The 17,727-nt window shown below is 43.2% G+C and overlaps 1 protein-coding gene across 2 annotated transcripts in view; it reads right to left on the minus strand.

Annotated features, from left to right (window-relative positions):
* The window catches only part of soat2 (sterol O-acyltransferase 2), a 37,072-nt gene that overhangs the window by 2,312 nt on the left and 17,033 nt on the right, over positions 1–17,727 (minus strand). For both annotated transcript variants that reach the window (XM_029774338.1, XM_029774337.1), the window contains 4 exons: positions 6,493–6,590; positions 6,210–6,308; positions 434–569; positions 1–50 (listed from right to left, as the gene is read on the minus strand). The exon at positions 1–50 is cut by the window's left edge and continues 96 nt beyond it. In XM_029774338.1, coding sequence (XP_029630198.1) covers positions 1–50; positions 434–569; positions 6,210–6,308; positions 6,493–6,590 — 383 coding nt within the window. The remainder of the gene's footprint in view (positions 51–433; positions 570–6,209; positions 6,309–6,492; positions 6,591–17,727) is intronic.

Genomic DNA, 17,727 nt, shown 5'->3' on the forward strand with positions numbered 1-17,727 from the left:
GTTCCACACAGGACTCTTCCTCTTGTCGTTCAGAGTGAAGTTGAACGCCACTGAGAGAGAGAGAGAGAGAGAGAGAGAGAGAGAGAGAGAGAGAGAGAGAGAGAGAGAGAGAGAGAGAGAGAGAGAGAGAGAGAGAGAAAAAGCGAGAGAGAGAGAGAGAGAGAGAGAAAAAGCGAGAGAGAAAAAGCGAGAGAGAGAATCAAACCATTTTCTGTTGGCAAAGTAAATCATTTCAAGTTACAGTGTATAATCACAGAGGTATTCTTGAATGCATATTAAAGGGACTAGACTTAATCTATGCCTGGGAAACTGGCCAATATAGTCTATGGCTCTGGATCATCTCTGATGACAGTGCAGAGGCAGAACGTGTGTTTGTGTCATGTGTGTGTTTGTGTCATGTGTGTGTGGTGTTAGGTGTGTGTGTGTGGCTCACCTCCGAAGAAAGCGAAGAGACAGAACATTACTGGGTAGAAGAATCCGAAGCCCAAAGTGAAGACATATTCATGGACCAAGGCCGACACGGCGAACACTGACAACATGGCTGCCGTACGGAACTTCCTCCTGGACAGCTACAGTCAGGGGTTACAGGTCAAAGGTTAGGGGTTGGACAGGGTCACAGGGACGAGTGGACATACACAATGAACACGACACTAGTTGTGTCCAAAATGACACCCTATTCTCTTTATAGTGCACAATTTTTAACCTGATGTAGGTAATAGGGTATCGTTTGAGACACTTCGTCTCTCCATATAAAAAGCCTTCACTTGTACTGAGACTCATTTTAAAGTAACTTCTTTAACTGTGAAGCAAGTCACGTAATGTCTTTGTAATACTGTTCATTTGCCATTCAAACATTCCATAATCCTGCGCCAGAGAGGAAGAGGCGAAACGAGAGGGATTAACTGCCCATCGAGCAGGTGGTGTTTTTATGTATGGTGGTCAACGAGAGAGTGTTGAATTTGGTTAACAAAACATTGAATGGCTTATTTAGAAGTTTCGTAATGATCAGGTTGAAACGAGTGTACTGATATACATGTAACTAACATGACATCCTGGCAACTTTGAGAAAAAAAACACATATTATCGGAGGTGTGCCTGGCGGCACTAGTTAACACTGCCGCAAATTCATAAACCCTGTCTATTTTTACAATTTATCTTATTAAAATTTGATTTTAAAAATAACCTTAACCACACTGCTAACCTTATGCCTAACCTTAATTAAAACCAAAAACCACATTTTTGTTTTCATACATTTTTACAATGCTAATTTTGACTTTGTGGCAACTAGTGGAAACCGTTGTGACTATTCTTCACACATCTATCTGCCCTCTCATTGGCTAGAATGGTCCCACCTGATCTTGCCTTCTCCCGACTAGCTTCCAATTTTTTTTTAATATGTATTTTTATTGTTAGAGTGGCCGCTACAGTACCTGGTTAATACGTATAATGGATAATCTGTGCCTGCACTAATTTCCAATTGCACACACCAAAATGCTAATTGTCTTCATATTAAATAAAATGTTATTAGTCACATGCGCCGATTACAACTGGTGTAGATATTACAGTGAAATGCTGACTTACGAGCCACTAACCAACAGTGCAGTTTAAAAAAAATACAGATATGAATAAGAGATAAAAGTAACAAGTAATTAAAGAGCAGCAGTAAAACAACAATAGTGAGACTATATACAGGGTGTTACGGTGCAGGGTCAGTGTGGAGACTATATACAGGGGGTACCGGTACTGAGTCAATGTGGAGGCTATATACAGGGGGTACTGGTGCAGAGTCAGTGTGGAGACTATATACAGGGGGTATCGGTACAGAGTCAGTGTAGATACTATATACAGGGGGTATCGGTACAGAATCAATGTGGAGGCTATATACAGGGGGTACTGGTGCAGAGTCAGTGTGGAGACTATATACAGGGGGTATCGGTACAGAGTCAGTGTAGATACTATATACAGGGGGTATCGGTACAGAATCAATGTGGAGGCTATATACAGGGTGTTACGGTGCAGAGTCAGTGTGGAGACTATATACAGGGGGTACCGGTACTGAGTCAATGTGGAGGCTATATACAGGGGGTACTGGTGCAGAGTCAGTGTGGAGACTATATACAGGGGGTATCGGTACAGAGTCAGTGTAGATACTATATACAGGGGGTATCGGTACAGAATCAATGTGGAGGCTATATACAGGGGGTACTGGTGCAGAGTCAGTGTGGAGACTATATACAGGGGGTATCGGTACAGAGTCAGTGTAGATACTATATACAGGGGGTATCGGTACAGAATCAATGTGGAGGCTATATACAGGGGGTATCGGTACAGAATCAATGTGGAGGCTATATACAGGGGGTATCGGTACAGAGTCAATGTGGAGGCTATATACAGGGGGTACCGGTACAGAGTCAATGTGGAGGCTATATACAGGGGGTACCGGTACAGAGTCAATGTGGAGGCTATATACAGGGGGTATCGGTACAGAGTCAATGTGGAGGCTATATACAGGGGGTACCGGTGCAGAGTCAATGTGGAGGCTATGTACAGGGGGTACCAGTACAGAGTCAATGTGGAGGCTATATACAGGGGGTACCGGTACAGAGTCAGTGTGGAGACTATATACAGGGGGTACCGGTACAGAGTCAATGTGGAGGCTATATACAGGGGGTACCGGTACAGAGTCAATGTGGAGGCTATATACAGGGGGTACCAGTACAGAGTCAATGTGGAGGCTATATACAGGGTGTACCGGTACAGAGTCAATGTGGAGGCTATATACAGGGTGTTACGGTACAGAGTCAATGTGGAGACTATATACAGGGTGTTAGATTACAGAGTCAATGTGGAGACTATATACAGGGGGGTACCGGTACAGAGTCAATGTGGAGGCTATATACAGGGGGTACCAGTACAGAGTCAATGTGGAGGCTATATACAGGGGGTACCGGTACAGAGTCAATGTGGAGGCTATATACAGGGTGTTACGGTACAGAGTCAATGTGGAGACTATATACAGGGTGTTAGATTACAGAGTCAATGTGGAGACTATATACAGGGGGGTACCGGTACAGAGTCAATGTGGAGGCTATATACAGGGGGTACCGGTACAGAGTCAACGTGGAGGCTATATACAGGGTGTTATGGTACAGAGTCAATGTGGAGACTATATACAGGGTGTTACGGTACAGAGTCAATGTGGAGACTATATACAGGGTGTTACAGTACAGAGTCAATGTGGAGACTATATACAGGGGGGTACTGGTGCAGAGTCAGTGTGGAGACTATATACAGGTGGTACCGGTACAGAGTCAATGTGTGGGGGCACCGGTTAGTTGAGGTAATATGTACATGTAGGTAGAGTTATTAAAGTGACTATGCATAGATGACAACAACAGAGAGTAGCAGCGGTGTAAAATAGGTGGGTGTAAAGGGGGGGGGGGCACTGCAAATAGTCTGGGTAGCCATTTGATTAGATGTTCAGGAGTCTTATGGCTTGGGGGTAGAAGCTGTTTAGACGCCTCTTGGACCTAGACCGCTTGCCGTGTGGTAGCAGAGAGAACAGTCTATGACTAGGGTGGCTGGAGTCTTTGACAATTTTTAGGGCCTTCCTCTGACACCGCCTGGTATAGAGGTCCTGGATGGCAGAAAGCTTGGCCTCAGTGATGTACTGGGCCGTTCGCACTACCCTCTGTAGTGCCTTGCGGTCAGAGGCCGAGCAGTTGCCATACCAGGCGGTAATGCAACCAGTCAGGATGCTCTCGATGGTGCAGCTGTAGAACCTTTTGAGGATCTGAGGACCCATGCCAAATCTTTTCAGTCTTCACTCTCCTCTTGATTGTTGGTGATGTGGACACCGAGGAACTTGAAGCTCTCAACCTGCTCCACTGCAACCCTGTCGATGAGAATGGGGGCGTGCTCGGCACTCTTTTTCCTGTAGTCCATAATCATCTCATTTGTCTTGATCACGTTGAGAGAGAGGTTGTTGTCCCGGCACCACACAGCCAGGTTTCTGACCTCCTCCCTATAGGCTGTCTCGTTGTGGTCGGTGATCAGGCCACTGTTGTGTCATCAGCAAATTTAATGATGGTGTTGGAGTCGTGCCTGGCTGTGCAGTCACTATAATTGTTACTGTGTTCTCATTGACAGTGGTGTAAAGTACTTAAATACTTAAGTTGTTTTTTGGGGTATCTGTACTTTACTTTACCATTTATATTTTTGACAACTGAGTTTTACTTCAGTCCATTCCTAAACAAAATAATGAAGTTTTTACTTCATACATTTTTCCTGACACCCAAAAGTACTCGTTACATTTTGAATGCTTAACAGGAAAGGAAAATGGTCCAATTCACTCACTTATTAAGAGAACATCCCCGGGGCCTCATTTATAAAAAATGTATTAGATTTATACTTGAACTTAGTCGTAAGATCATTTCCGACGGTGTGCTTACGTTCGATTCATAAAAGATACTGAGCATAAAAAACCTTGCTTACTCAGGTTCGAAGAAGCCCATTTGTGATTTACGCACCTGTCATCTATAAATCTCAAATTAACTGAGAATTGGCGGCACCTGAACGTTCCTTACAATCAGCGATTTCCCCTTCTAGAATGCTAGCACAAATGAGAGTTTAGTCAGGAATAGCCATGGACCAAAAGAGAAAAGCAAACGTTCTGGAAGACGAGATCACGGCGATGGTAGAGGAGATTGAAGACAGGCAACACGTATTATTCGGTGGACTAAATAGTGGGTTGACAAACAGCGCTAAACAGGTAGTTTGGGAGTGTGTCGCCTCTGCAGTGAACGAGCTGGGGCAGCAAGACAGAACTGACGTGAAAAAGAAACGAGACCTTAAACTGCAAAGGAAGAAGATAATATCCATACATAACCAGCAGGAAAATCACTGACGTCAAGTCTAGACTCTGAGTAGAGATAAGATCATTTAAACGTCAACGTCAGGTTTTTATAAATAACTACTTCTAGGTGGTTTTTCTTACTTAAGATCAAAATTGATCGTAAGTCCGTTTTATAAATGAGGCCCCAGGTCATCCCTACTGCCTCTGATCTGGCAGACTCACTAAACACAAATGCTTCGTTTGTAAATGATGTCTGAGTGTTGGAGTGTGCCCCTGGCTATCCGTAAATGATGTCTGAGTGTTGGAGTGTTCCCCTGGCTATCTGTAAATGATGTCTGAGTGTTGGAGTGTGCCCCTGGCTATCCGTAAATGATGTCTGAGTGTTGGAGTGTGCCCCTGGCTATCTGTAAATGATGTCTGAGTGTTGGAGTGTGCCCCTGTCTATCTGTAAATGATGTCTGAGTGTTGGAGTGTGCCCCTGTCTATCTGTAAATGATGTCTGAGTGTTGGAGTGTGCCCCTGGCTATCTGTAAATGATGTCTGAGTGTTGGAGTGTGCCCCTGGCTATCTGTAAATGATGTCTGAGTGTTGGAGTGTGCCCCTGGCTATCTGTAAATGATGTCTGAGTGTTGGAGTGTGCCCCTGGCTGTCCGTAAATGAGCAAAAACAAGAAAATTGTGCCGTCTGGTTTACTTAATATTTATTTTTATTTTATTTCACCTTTATTTAACCAGGTAGGCAAGTTATCATTTACAATTGCGACCTGGCCAAGATAAAGCAAGCAATATAAGGAATTTGAAATGATTTATACTTTTACTTTTGATACTTAAGTATATTTTAAAACCAAATACTTTGAGACTTTTACTCCAGTAATATTTTACTTGGTGACTTTCACTTTTACTTGAGTCGTTTTCTATTAAGGTATCTTTACTTTTACTCAAGTATGACAATTGGATATTTTTCCACCAGTGGTCGTTCATTCTGACACAGGTGCGAATGCTTTTACCTAATTGAAGGAACATGTCTTTTTAACCTGTGTGTCAGCTGTATTTCCTCCAATCATTTACTGCCAATGGCTTTACTTACTCTAGATTAAGTCATTTTTAGCCTTTTTACCTCATTTCTCGTTTTTTAAGCCTTTTAAGTGTTAGAGTAAGTCAACTCTTTTTTTTACAAGCAGGGTTTAACAGGGTTGTGGACGGTTAATTCCATTTCATCTCTTAGATTATTATTATTTTTTTTTTAAATCTCTTGAATATTCTGTTTTCGATGCTAACACTGGAACTTGGCTCCAGTAGTGGGTCTGTATGAGATTTGGGCTATATTTAGGGTAAGATTTAGGGGAGATAGTTACCCAGAGAAAATCTCTGTATCCGTAGTAGTAAAGCCAGTCGTGAACCACCACGTTCCAGGTCCTGTAGTAATTGGCAAACGATGTGGAGTTCCACCAGTCCTGCAGAACAAAAAGGATGAAAATGATTTCATTTAGTTCTATGGCATTTTAAATAGTGGCAGGAGTTTTTCCTGGTCTGATTATAACAAACAGACAGTGTGTTACAGAGGTATTACATGTAGACTATTTGTGTGTGTGTGTGTGTGTGTGTGTGTGTGTGTGTGTGTGTGTGGGGAAGTTATACCTTATAGAACATCCTGTCTGCAAAGCGTAGCATCTCAGCAAAGGCGTTTAGCCAGCAGTGGAGGAAGGCAAAAAACGCCAGCAGTAGCAATAACATACCTGGGAGGAGGGGAGGGGGTGGGAGAGAAGGGAGGATAGGGAGAGAGGGAGAGGGAGGATGGGGGGGAGAGAGAGAGATTTACCACCCCACTACCAGAACGTACTCAAGTAACTCAACCTATCTGACTTGTCCACTTACCTTACAGTAAGAAACTGGACAACCTACTGACACATCGGGTCACAACCATAAACTCAGAGGTTGTATTATTATCCCATTAATGCTAGTTCCTGTCACAGCCTAGGGAATAGACTTCCCTGTAGCTCAGTTGGTAGAGCATGGTGTTTGCAACACCAGGGTTGTGGGTTCGATTCCCACGGGGGGCCAGCACAGAAAAATAATGTATGAAATGAAATGTATGCATTCACTACTGTAAGTCGCTCTGGATAAGGGCGTCTGCTAAATGACTAAAATGTAAAATGTAAAATGTAGACTGGAGACACCACACTGTTCTTTATCTATGGTATCTCTCTGGGAGACCAACCTCCCTGTCGTTCATAGTAAATAGATCACCTGTAGATCTATAGAATCGCGCTGCAATGTAGAGCAGCCGCTTTTACTTTTTTTTTGCGACGATGATCCTATGACCTGAAAAGAGCTTCTGAACATCAGAACAGAGGACGTACTGCTCACCCCGGACCAGGCCCTGATCCCAGAGACTCGGAAAAGATAACAGGCGACGTATGAGAGGCCGACGTGCCGGCAACCTGACAAAACTACATCGGTGAGTACATAAAACTGCCTCTAGCCTCCGTTCTACTGGCGAACGTACAATCACCGGAGAAAAACCTGACGAGCTCCGTTCGAGACTGTCCTATCAACGAGACCTGAAGGACTATAATATTTTATGTTTCACGGAGTCGTGGCTGAACAAGGACATGGATAATTTACATCTAGCTGGTTTTTCTATGCATCGGCAGGACAGAACGACAGCGTCGGGTAAACTCGAGGGGAAGAGTGTGTCTCTTTGTTAACAACAGCTGGTGCGCGATCTCTAATATCAAGGTACCGCTCGCCTGAGTTAGAGTACCTCATGATAAGCTGTAGACCGTACTATTTACCAAGAGAGTTTTCATCTATATTATTTGTATCTGTCTATTTACGTCCGCAGACCGATGCTGGCACTAAGACCTCACTCAACGAGCTGTAGAAGGCCATAAGCAAACAGAAAAATGTTCATCCAGAAGCGGCTCTCCTAGCGGACGGTGATTTTTAGGCAGAAAAACTGAAATCCCTTTTACCTCATTTCTACCAGCATATCAACTGTGCAACTAGAGGCGAAAAAACTAGATCAGCTTTACTCCACAGACAGAAATGCATAGAAAGCTCTCCCTCGCTCTTCATTGGGCAAATCGTTTATTTAAATTTTATTTGACCTTAATTTAACTAGGCAAGTCAGTTAAGAACAAATTCTTATTTACAATGGACTACCCCGGCCAAACCCTAACCCGAACGACACTGGGCCAATTGTGCGCTTCCCTATGGGACTCCCAATCACAGTCGGTTGTGATACAGCCTGGAATCGAACCAGGGTCTGTAATAACGCCTCTAGCATTGAGATGTAGTGCCTTGTACCTCTATCCTCCTGATTCCTGCTTACAAGCAAAAACAGCAAAAACCGGAAGTAACAGTGACGCTCTCAAGACAGAAGTGGTCTGATGAAGCGAATGCAAAGCTACAGGACTGTTTTGCTAGTACAGACTGGATCATGTTCCATCCGATGGCATTAAGGAGTTTACCTCATCAGTAACAGAGTTCATTAATAAGTGCATCGACAGCATTGTCCCCACAGTGACCGTACGTACATTGCCCAACCAGAAGCCATAGATTACAGGCAACATCCGCACTGAGCTAAAGGCTAGAGCTGATTACCGGACGTGAACTCAGACCATGCACTGACCAGCTGACAAGTGTCTTCACTGACATTTTCAACCTCTCCCTGACACAGTCTGTAATACCTACTTGTTTCAAGCAGACCACCATAGTCCCTGTGCCCATGAACGCCAAGGTAGCCTGTCTAAATGACTGCTGCCCCATACCACTCACATCTCTAGCCATGAAAACATTGAAAGGCTCTTGATGGCTCACATCAACACCATCATCCCAAACACCCTGGACCCACTCCAATTCACATACCGCCCCAACAGATCCACAGATGATGCAATTTCTATTGCACTCCACACACTGCCCTTTCCCACCTGGACAAGAGGAACACCTACGTGAGAATGCTGTTCATTGAATAAGGCTCAGCATTCAACAACATAGTGCCCTCCAAGCTCATCACTATGCTAAGGACCCTGGGACTGAACACTTCCCTCTGCAACTGGATCCTGGACTTCCTGACGGGCCTCCCCCAGGTGGTGAGGGTAGGCAACAAAACATCCACCTCGCTCACCCTCAACACGGGGGCCCCTCAGGGGTGTGTGCTTGGTCCCCTCCTGTACTCCCTGTTCACCCACGACTGTGTGGACAGCACGACTCCATTGCCACCATTAAGTTTGCCAACGACATAACGGTGGTAATCCTGATCACCAACGACAATGAGACAGCCTATAGGGAGGAGAACGGAGACCTGGCATTGTGGTGCCAGGAAAACAACCTCTCCCTCAACGTCAGCAAGACAAAGGAGCTGATCATGGACTACTAGGAAACGGAGGGCCGAGCATGCCCCAATTCACATCAACGGGGCTGTAGTGGAGCGGGTCGTGAAATTAGGGTTCCTCTGTGTCCACATCACTAAGGATCAATTATGGTCCACACACACCAACACAGTCGTGAAGAGGGCACGATAACGCCTCTTCCCCCTCAGGAGGCTGAAAAGATTTGGCATGGGACCTCAGATCCTCAAAAAGTTCTGCAGCTGCACCATTGAAAGAATCTTGACTGGTTGCATCACCGCCTGGTATGACAACTGCTCGGCCTCCAACCGCAAGGCGCTACAGAGGGTGGTGCGAACGGCCAAGTACATCACTGGGGCCGAGCTCCCTGCCACCCAGGACCTCTATACCAGGCGGTGTCAGAGGGAGGCCCTAAAAGTTGTCAAAGACTCCAGCCACCCAAGTCATAGACTGTTTGTTCTCTTTGCTGCTGCACGGCAAGTGGTACCGATGCACCAAGTCTGGAACCAACAGGACCCTGAACAGCTTCTACCCCCCAAGCCATAAGACTGATAAATAGTTAGTCCGGGTAACTATTTTGTTAACTATTTAACTATCTGCATTGACCCATTTTCCACACATTTTTTGGACTCATCACATACGCTGCAGCTACAGTTTATTATTTGTCACTTTATTCCTAGTTATACGTACATATATACCTCAATTACCTCGTACCCCTACACATTAACTCAGTACTGGTACCCCATGTATAGAGCCAAGTTATCATCAACTCAGTACTGGTACCCCTTGTATATAGCCAAGTTATCATCAACTCAGTACTGGTACCCCATGTATAGAGCCAAGTTATCATCAACTCAGTACTGGTACCCCATGTATAGAGCCAAGTTATCATCAACTCAGTACTGGTACCCCATGTATAGAGCCAAGTTATCATCAACTCAGTACTGGTACCCCATGTATAGAGCCAAGTTATCATCAACTCAGTACTGGTACCCCATGTATATAGCCAAGTTATCATTACTCAGTACTGGTACCCCATGTATATAGCCAAGTTATCATTACTCAGTACTGGTACCCCATGTATAGAGCCAAGTTATCATCAACTCAGTACTGGTACCCCATGTATAGAGCCAAGTTATCATCAACTCAGTACTGGTACCCCATGTATATAGCCAAGTTATCATTACTCAGTACTGGTACCCCATGTATATAGCCAAGTTATCATTACTCAGTACTGGTACCCCATGTATAGAGCCAAGTTATCATCAACTCAGTACTGGTACCCCATGTATAGAGCCAAGTTATCATCAACTCAGTACTGGTACCCCATGTATATAGCCAAGTTATCATTACTCAGTACTGGTACCCCATGTATATAGCCAAGTTATCATTACTCAGTACTGGTACCCCATGTATAGAGCCAAGTTATCATCAACTCAGTACTGGTACCCCATGTATAGAGCCAAGTTATCATCAACTCAGTACTGGTACCCCATGTATATAGCCAAGTTATCATTACTCAGTACTGGTACCCCATGTATATAGCCAAGTTATCATTACTCAGTACTGGTACCCCATGTATAGAGCCAAGTTATCATCAACTCAGTACTGGTACCCCATGTATATAGCCAAGTTATCATTACTCAGTACTGGTACCCCATGTATAGAGCCAAGTTATCATCAACTCAGTACTGGTACCCCATGTATAGAGCCAAGTTATCATCAACTCAGTACTGGTACCCCATGTATAGAGCCAAGTTATCATCAACTCAGTACTGGTACCCCATGTATAGAGCCAAGTTATCATCAACTCAGTACTGGTACCCCATGTATAGAGCCAAGTTATCATCAACTCAGTACTGGTACCCCATGTATAGAGCCAAGTTATCATCAACTCAGTACTGGTACCCCATGTATAGAGCCAAGTTATCATCAACTCAGTACTGGTACCCCATGTATATAGCCAAGTTATCATCAACTCAGTACTGGTACCCCATGTATATAGCCAAGTTATCATCAACTCAGTACTGGTACCCCATGTATATAGCCAAGTTATCATCAACTCAGTACTGGTACCCCATGTATATAGCCATGTTATCATTACTCAGTACTGGTACCCCATGTATAGAGCCAAGTTATCATCAACTCAGTACTGGTACCCCATGTATAGAGCCAAGTTATCATCAACTCAGTACTGGTACCCCATGTATATAGCCAAGTTATCATCAACTCAGTACTGGTACCCCATGTATATAGCCAAGTTATCATTACTCAGTACTGGTACCCCATGTATATAGCCAAGTTATCATTACTCAGTACTGGTACCCCATGTATAGAGCCACGTTATCATCAACTCAGTACTGGTACCCCATGTATAGAGCCACGTTATCATCAACTCAGTACTGGTACCCCATGTATATAGCCAAGTTATCATCAACTCAGTACTGGTACCCCATGTATATAGCCAAGTTATCATCAACTCAGTACTGGTACCCCATGTATATAGCCATGTTATCATTACTCAGTACTGGTACCCCATGTATAGAGCCAAGTTATCATCAACTCAGTACTGGTACCCCATGTATAGAGCCAAGTTATCATCAACTCAGTACTGGTACCCCATGTATATAGCCAAGTTATCATTACTCAGTACTGGTACCCCATGTATATAGCCAAGTTATCATTACTCAGTACTGGTACCCCATGTATAGAGCCAAGTTATCATCAACTCAGTACTGGTACCCCATGTATAGAGCCAAGTTATCATCAACTCAGTACTGGTACCCCATGTATATAGCCAAGTTATCATCAACTCAGTACTGGTACCCCATGTATAGAGCCAAGTTATCATTACTCAGTACTGGTACCCCATGTATAGAGCCAAGTTATCATTACTCAGTACTGGTACCCCTTGTATATAACCTAGTTATCATTACTCAGTACTGGTACCCCATGTATAGAGCCAAGTTATCATTACTCAGTACTCGTACCCCATGTATAGAGCCAAGTTATCATCAACTCAGTACTGGTACCCCATGTATAGAGCCAAGTTATCATCAACTCAGTACTGGTACCCCATGTATAGAGCCAAGTTATCATCAACTCAGTGCTGGTACCCCATGTATAGAGCCAAGTTATCATCAACTCAGTACTGGTACCCCATGTATAGAGCCAAGTTATCATCAACTCAGTACTGGTACCCCATGTATAGAGCCAAGTTATCATTACTCAGTACTGGTACCCCATGTATAGAGCCAAGTTATCATCAACTCAGTACTGGTACCCCATGTATAGAGCCAAGTTATCATCAACTCAGTACTGGTACCCCATGTATATAGCCAAGTTATCATTACTCATTACTGGTACCCCATGTATAGAGCCAAGTTATCATTACTCAGTACTGGTACCCCTTGTATATAACCTAGTTATCATTACTCAGTACTGGTACCCCATGTATAGAGCCAAGTTATCATTACTCAGTACTGGTACCCCATGTATAGAGCCAAGTTATCATTACTCAGTACTGGTACCCCATGTATAGAGCCAAGTTATCATCAACTCAGTTCTGGTACCCCATGTATAGAGCCAAGTTATCATCAACTCAGTACTGGTACCCCATGTATAGAGCCAAGTTATCATCAACTCAGTACTGGTACCCCATGTATAGAGCCAAGTTATCATCAACTCAGTACTGGTACCCCATGTATAGAGCCAAGTTATCATCAACTCAGTACTGGTACCCCATGTATAGAGCCAAGTTATCATTACTCAGTACTGGTACCCCATGTATATAGCCAAGTTATCATTACTCAGTACTGGTACCCCATGTATAGAGCCAAGTTATCATCAACTCAGTACTGGTACCCCATGTATAGAGCCAAGTTATCATTACTCAGTACTGGTACCCCATGTATATAGCCAAGTTATCATTACTCAGTACTGGTACCCCATGTATATAGCCAAGTTATCATTACTCAGTACTGGTACCCCATGTATAGAGCCAAGTTATCATCAACTCAGTACTGGTACCCCATGTATAGAGCCAAGTTATCATTACTCAGTACTGGTACCCCATGTATATAGCCAAGTTATCATTACTCAGTACTGGTACCCCATGTATATAGCCAAGTTATCATTACTCAGTACTGGTACCCCATGTATATAGCCAAGTTATCATCAACTCAGTACTGGTACCCCATGTATAGAGCCAAGTTATCATTACTCAGTACTGGTACCCCATGTATATAGCCAAGTTATCATTACTCAGTACTGGTACCCCATGTATATAGCCAAGTTATCATCAACTCAGTACTGGTACCCCATGTATAGAGCCAAGTTATCATCAACTCAGTACTGGTACCCCATGTATAGAGCCAAGTTATCATTACTCAGTACTGGTACCCCATGTATATAGCCAAGTTATCATTACTCAGTACTGGTACCCCATGTATAGAGCCAAGTTATCATTACTCAGTACTGGTACCCCATGTATAGAGCCAAGTTATCATTACTCAGTACTGGTACCCCATGTATATAGCCAAGTTATCATTACTCAGTACTGGTACCCCATGTATAGAGCCAAGTTATCATCAACTCAGTACTGGTACTCCATGTATATAGCCAAGTTATCATTACTCAGTACTGGTACCCCATGTATATAGCCAAGTTATCATTACTCAGTACTGGTACCCCATGTATATAGCCAAGTTATCATTACTCAGTAATGGTACCCCATGTATATAGCCAAGTTATCATTACTCAGTACTGGTACCCCATGTATATAGCCAAGTTATCATCAACTCAGTACTGGTACCCCATGTATATAGCCAAGTTATCATTACTCAGTACTGGTACCCCATGTATATAGCCAAGTTATCATTACTCAGTACTGGTACCCCATGTATATAGCCAAGTTATCATTACTCAGTACTGGTACCCCCATGTATAGAGCTAAGTTATCATCAACTCAGTACTGGTACTCCATGTATATAGCCAAGTTATCATTACTCAGTACTGGTACCCCATGTATATAGCCAAGTTATCATTACTCAGTACTGGTACCCCATGTATAGAGCCAAGTTATCATTACTCAGTACTGGTACCCCATGTATAGAGCCAAGTTATCATTACTCAGTACTGGTACCCCATGTATAGAGCCAAGTTATCATCAACTCAGTACTGGTACCCCATGTATAGAGCCAAGTTATCATCAACTCAGTACTGGTACCCCATGTATATAGCCAAGTTATCATTACTCAGTACTGGTACCCCATGTATATAGCCAAGTTATCATTACTCAGTACTGGTACCCCATGTATAGAGCCAAGTTATCATCAACTCAGTACTGGTACCCCATGTATACAGCCAAGTTATCATCAACTCAGTACTGGTACCCCATGTATATAGCCAAGTTATCATTACTCAGTACTGGTACCCCATGTATATAGCCAAGTTATCATTACTCAGTACTGGTACCCCATGTATAGAGCCAAGTTATCATCAACTCAGTACTGGTACCCCATGTATATAGCCAAGTTATCATTACTCAGTACTGGTACCCCATGTATAGAGCCAAGTTATCATCAACTCAGTACTGGTACCCCATGTATAGAGCCAAGTTATCATCAACTCAGTACTGGTACCCCATGTATAGAGCCAAGTTATCATCAACTCAGTACTGGTACCCCATGTATAGAGCCAAGTTATCATCAACTCAGTACTGGTACCCCATGTATAGAGCCAAGTTATCATCAACTCAGTACTGGTACCCCATGTATAGAGCCAAGTTATCATCAACTCAGTACTGGTACCCCATGTATATAGCCAAGTTATCATCAACTCAGTACTGGTACCCCATGTATATAGCCAAGTTATCATCAACTCAGTACTGGTACCCCATGTATATAGCCAAGTTATCATCAACTCAGTACTGGTACCCCATGTATATAGCCATGTTATCATTACTCAGTACTGGTACCCCCATGTATAGAGCCAAGTTATCATCAACTCAGTACTGGTACCCCATGTATAGAGCCAAGTTATCATCAACTCAGTACTGGTACCCCATGTATATAGCCAAGTTATCATCAACTCAGTACTGGTACCCCATGTATATAGCCAAGTTATCATTACTCAGTACTGGTACCCCATGTATATAGCCAAGTTATCATTACTCAGTACTGGTACCCCATGTATAGAGCCACGTTATCATCAACTCAGTACTGGTACCCCATGTATAGAGCCACGTTATCATCAACTCAGTACTGGTACCCCATGTATATAGCCAAGTTATCATCAACTCAGTACTGGTACCCCATGTATATAGCCAAGTTATCATCAACTCAGTACTGGTACCCCATGTATATAGCCATGTTATCATTACTCAGTACTGGTACCCCATGTATAGAGCCAAGTTATCATCAACTCAGTACTGGTACCCCCATGTATAGAGCCAAGTTATCATCAACTCAGTACTGGTACCCCATGTATATAGCCAAGTTATCATTACTCAGTACTGGTACCCCATGTATATAGCCAAGTTATCATTACTCAGTACTGGTACCCCATGTATAGAGCCAAGTTATCATCAACTCAGTACTGGTACCCCATGTATAGAGCCAAGTTATCATCAACTCAGTACTGGTACCCCATGTATATAGCCAAGTTATCATCAACTCAGTACTGGTACCCCATGTATAGAGCCAAGTTATCATTACTCAGTACTGGTACCCCATGTATAGAGCCAAGTTATCATTACTCAGTACTGGTACCCCTTGTATATAACCTAGTTATCATTACTCAGTACTGGTACCCCATGTATAGAGCCAAGTTATCATTACTCAGTACTCGTACCCCATGTATAGAGCCAAGTTATCATCAACTCAGTACTGGTACCCCATGTATAGAGCCAAGTTATCATCAACTCAGTACTGGTACCCCATGTATAGAGCCAAGTTATCATCAACTCAGTGCTGGTACCCCATGTATAGAGCCAAGTTATCATCAACTCAGTACTGGTACCCCATGTATAGAGCCAAGTTATCATCAACTCAGTACTGGTACCCCATGTATAGAGCCAAGTTATCATTACTCAGTACTGGTACCCCATGTATAGAGCCAAGTTATCATCAACTCAGTACTGGTACCCCATGTATAGAGCCAAGTTATCATCAACTCAGTACTGGTACCCCATGTATATAGCCAAGTTATCATTACTCATTACTGGTACCCCATGTATAGAGCCAAGTTATCATTACTCAGTACTGGTACCCCTTGTATATAACCTAGTTATCATTACTCAGTACTGGTACCCCATGTATAGAGCCAAGTTATCATTACTCAGTACTGGTACCCCATGTATAGAGCCAAGTTATCATTACTCAGTACTGGTACCCCATGTATAGAGCCAAGTTATCATCAACTCAGTTCTGGTACCCCATGTATAGAGCCAAGTTATCATCAACTCAGTACTGGTACCCCATGTATAGAGCCAAGTTATCATCAACTCAGTACTGGTACCCCATGTATAGAGCCAAGTTATCATCAACTCAGTACTGGTACCCCATGTATAGAGCCAAGTTATCATCAACTCAGTACTGGTACCCCATGTATAGAGCCAAGTTATCATTACTCAGTACTGGTACCCCATGTATATAGCCAAGTTATCATTACTCAGTACTGGTACCCCATGTATAGAGCCAAGTTATCATCAACTCAGTACTGGTACCCCATGTATAGAGCCAAGTTATCATTACTCAGTACTGGTACCCCATGTATATAGCCAAGTTATCATTACTCAGTACTGGTACCCCATGTATATAGCCAAGTTATCATTACTCAGTACTGGTACCCCATGTATAGAGCCAAGTTATCATCAACTCAGTACTGGTACCCCATGTATAGAGCCAAGTTATCATTACTCAGTACTGGTACCCCATGTATATAGCCAAGTTATCATTACTCAGTACTGGTACCCCATGTATATAGCCAAGTTATCATTACTCAGTACTGGTACCCCATGTATATAGCCAAGTTATCATCAACTCAGTACTGGTACCCCATGTATAGAGCCAAGTTATCATTACTCAGTACTGGTACCCCATGTATATAGCCAAGTTATCATTACTCAGTACTGGTACCCCATGTATATAGCCAAGTTATCATCAACTCAGTACTGGTACCCCATGTATAGAGCCAAGTTATCATCAACTCAGTACTGGTACCCCATGTATAGAGCCAAGTTATCATTACTCAGTACTGGTACCCCATGTATATAGCCAAGTTATCATTACTCAGTACTGGTACCCCATGTATAGAGCCAAGTTATCATTACTCAGTACTGGTACCCCATGTATAGAGCCAAGTTATCATTACTCAGTACTGGTACCCCATGTATATAGCCAAGTTATCATTACTCAGTACTGGTACCCCATGTATAGAGCCAAGTTATCATCAACTCAGTACTGGTACTCCATGTATATAGCCAAGTTATCATTACTCAGTACTGGTACCCCATGTATAT

The sequence above is a fragment of the Salmo trutta genome, chromosome 14 (genome assembly GCF_901001165.1).
Source record: "Salmo trutta chromosome 14, fSalTru1.1, whole genome shotgun sequence".
Classification (NCBI taxonomy): domain Eukaryota; kingdom Metazoa; phylum Chordata; class Actinopteri; order Salmoniformes; family Salmonidae; genus Salmo; species Salmo trutta.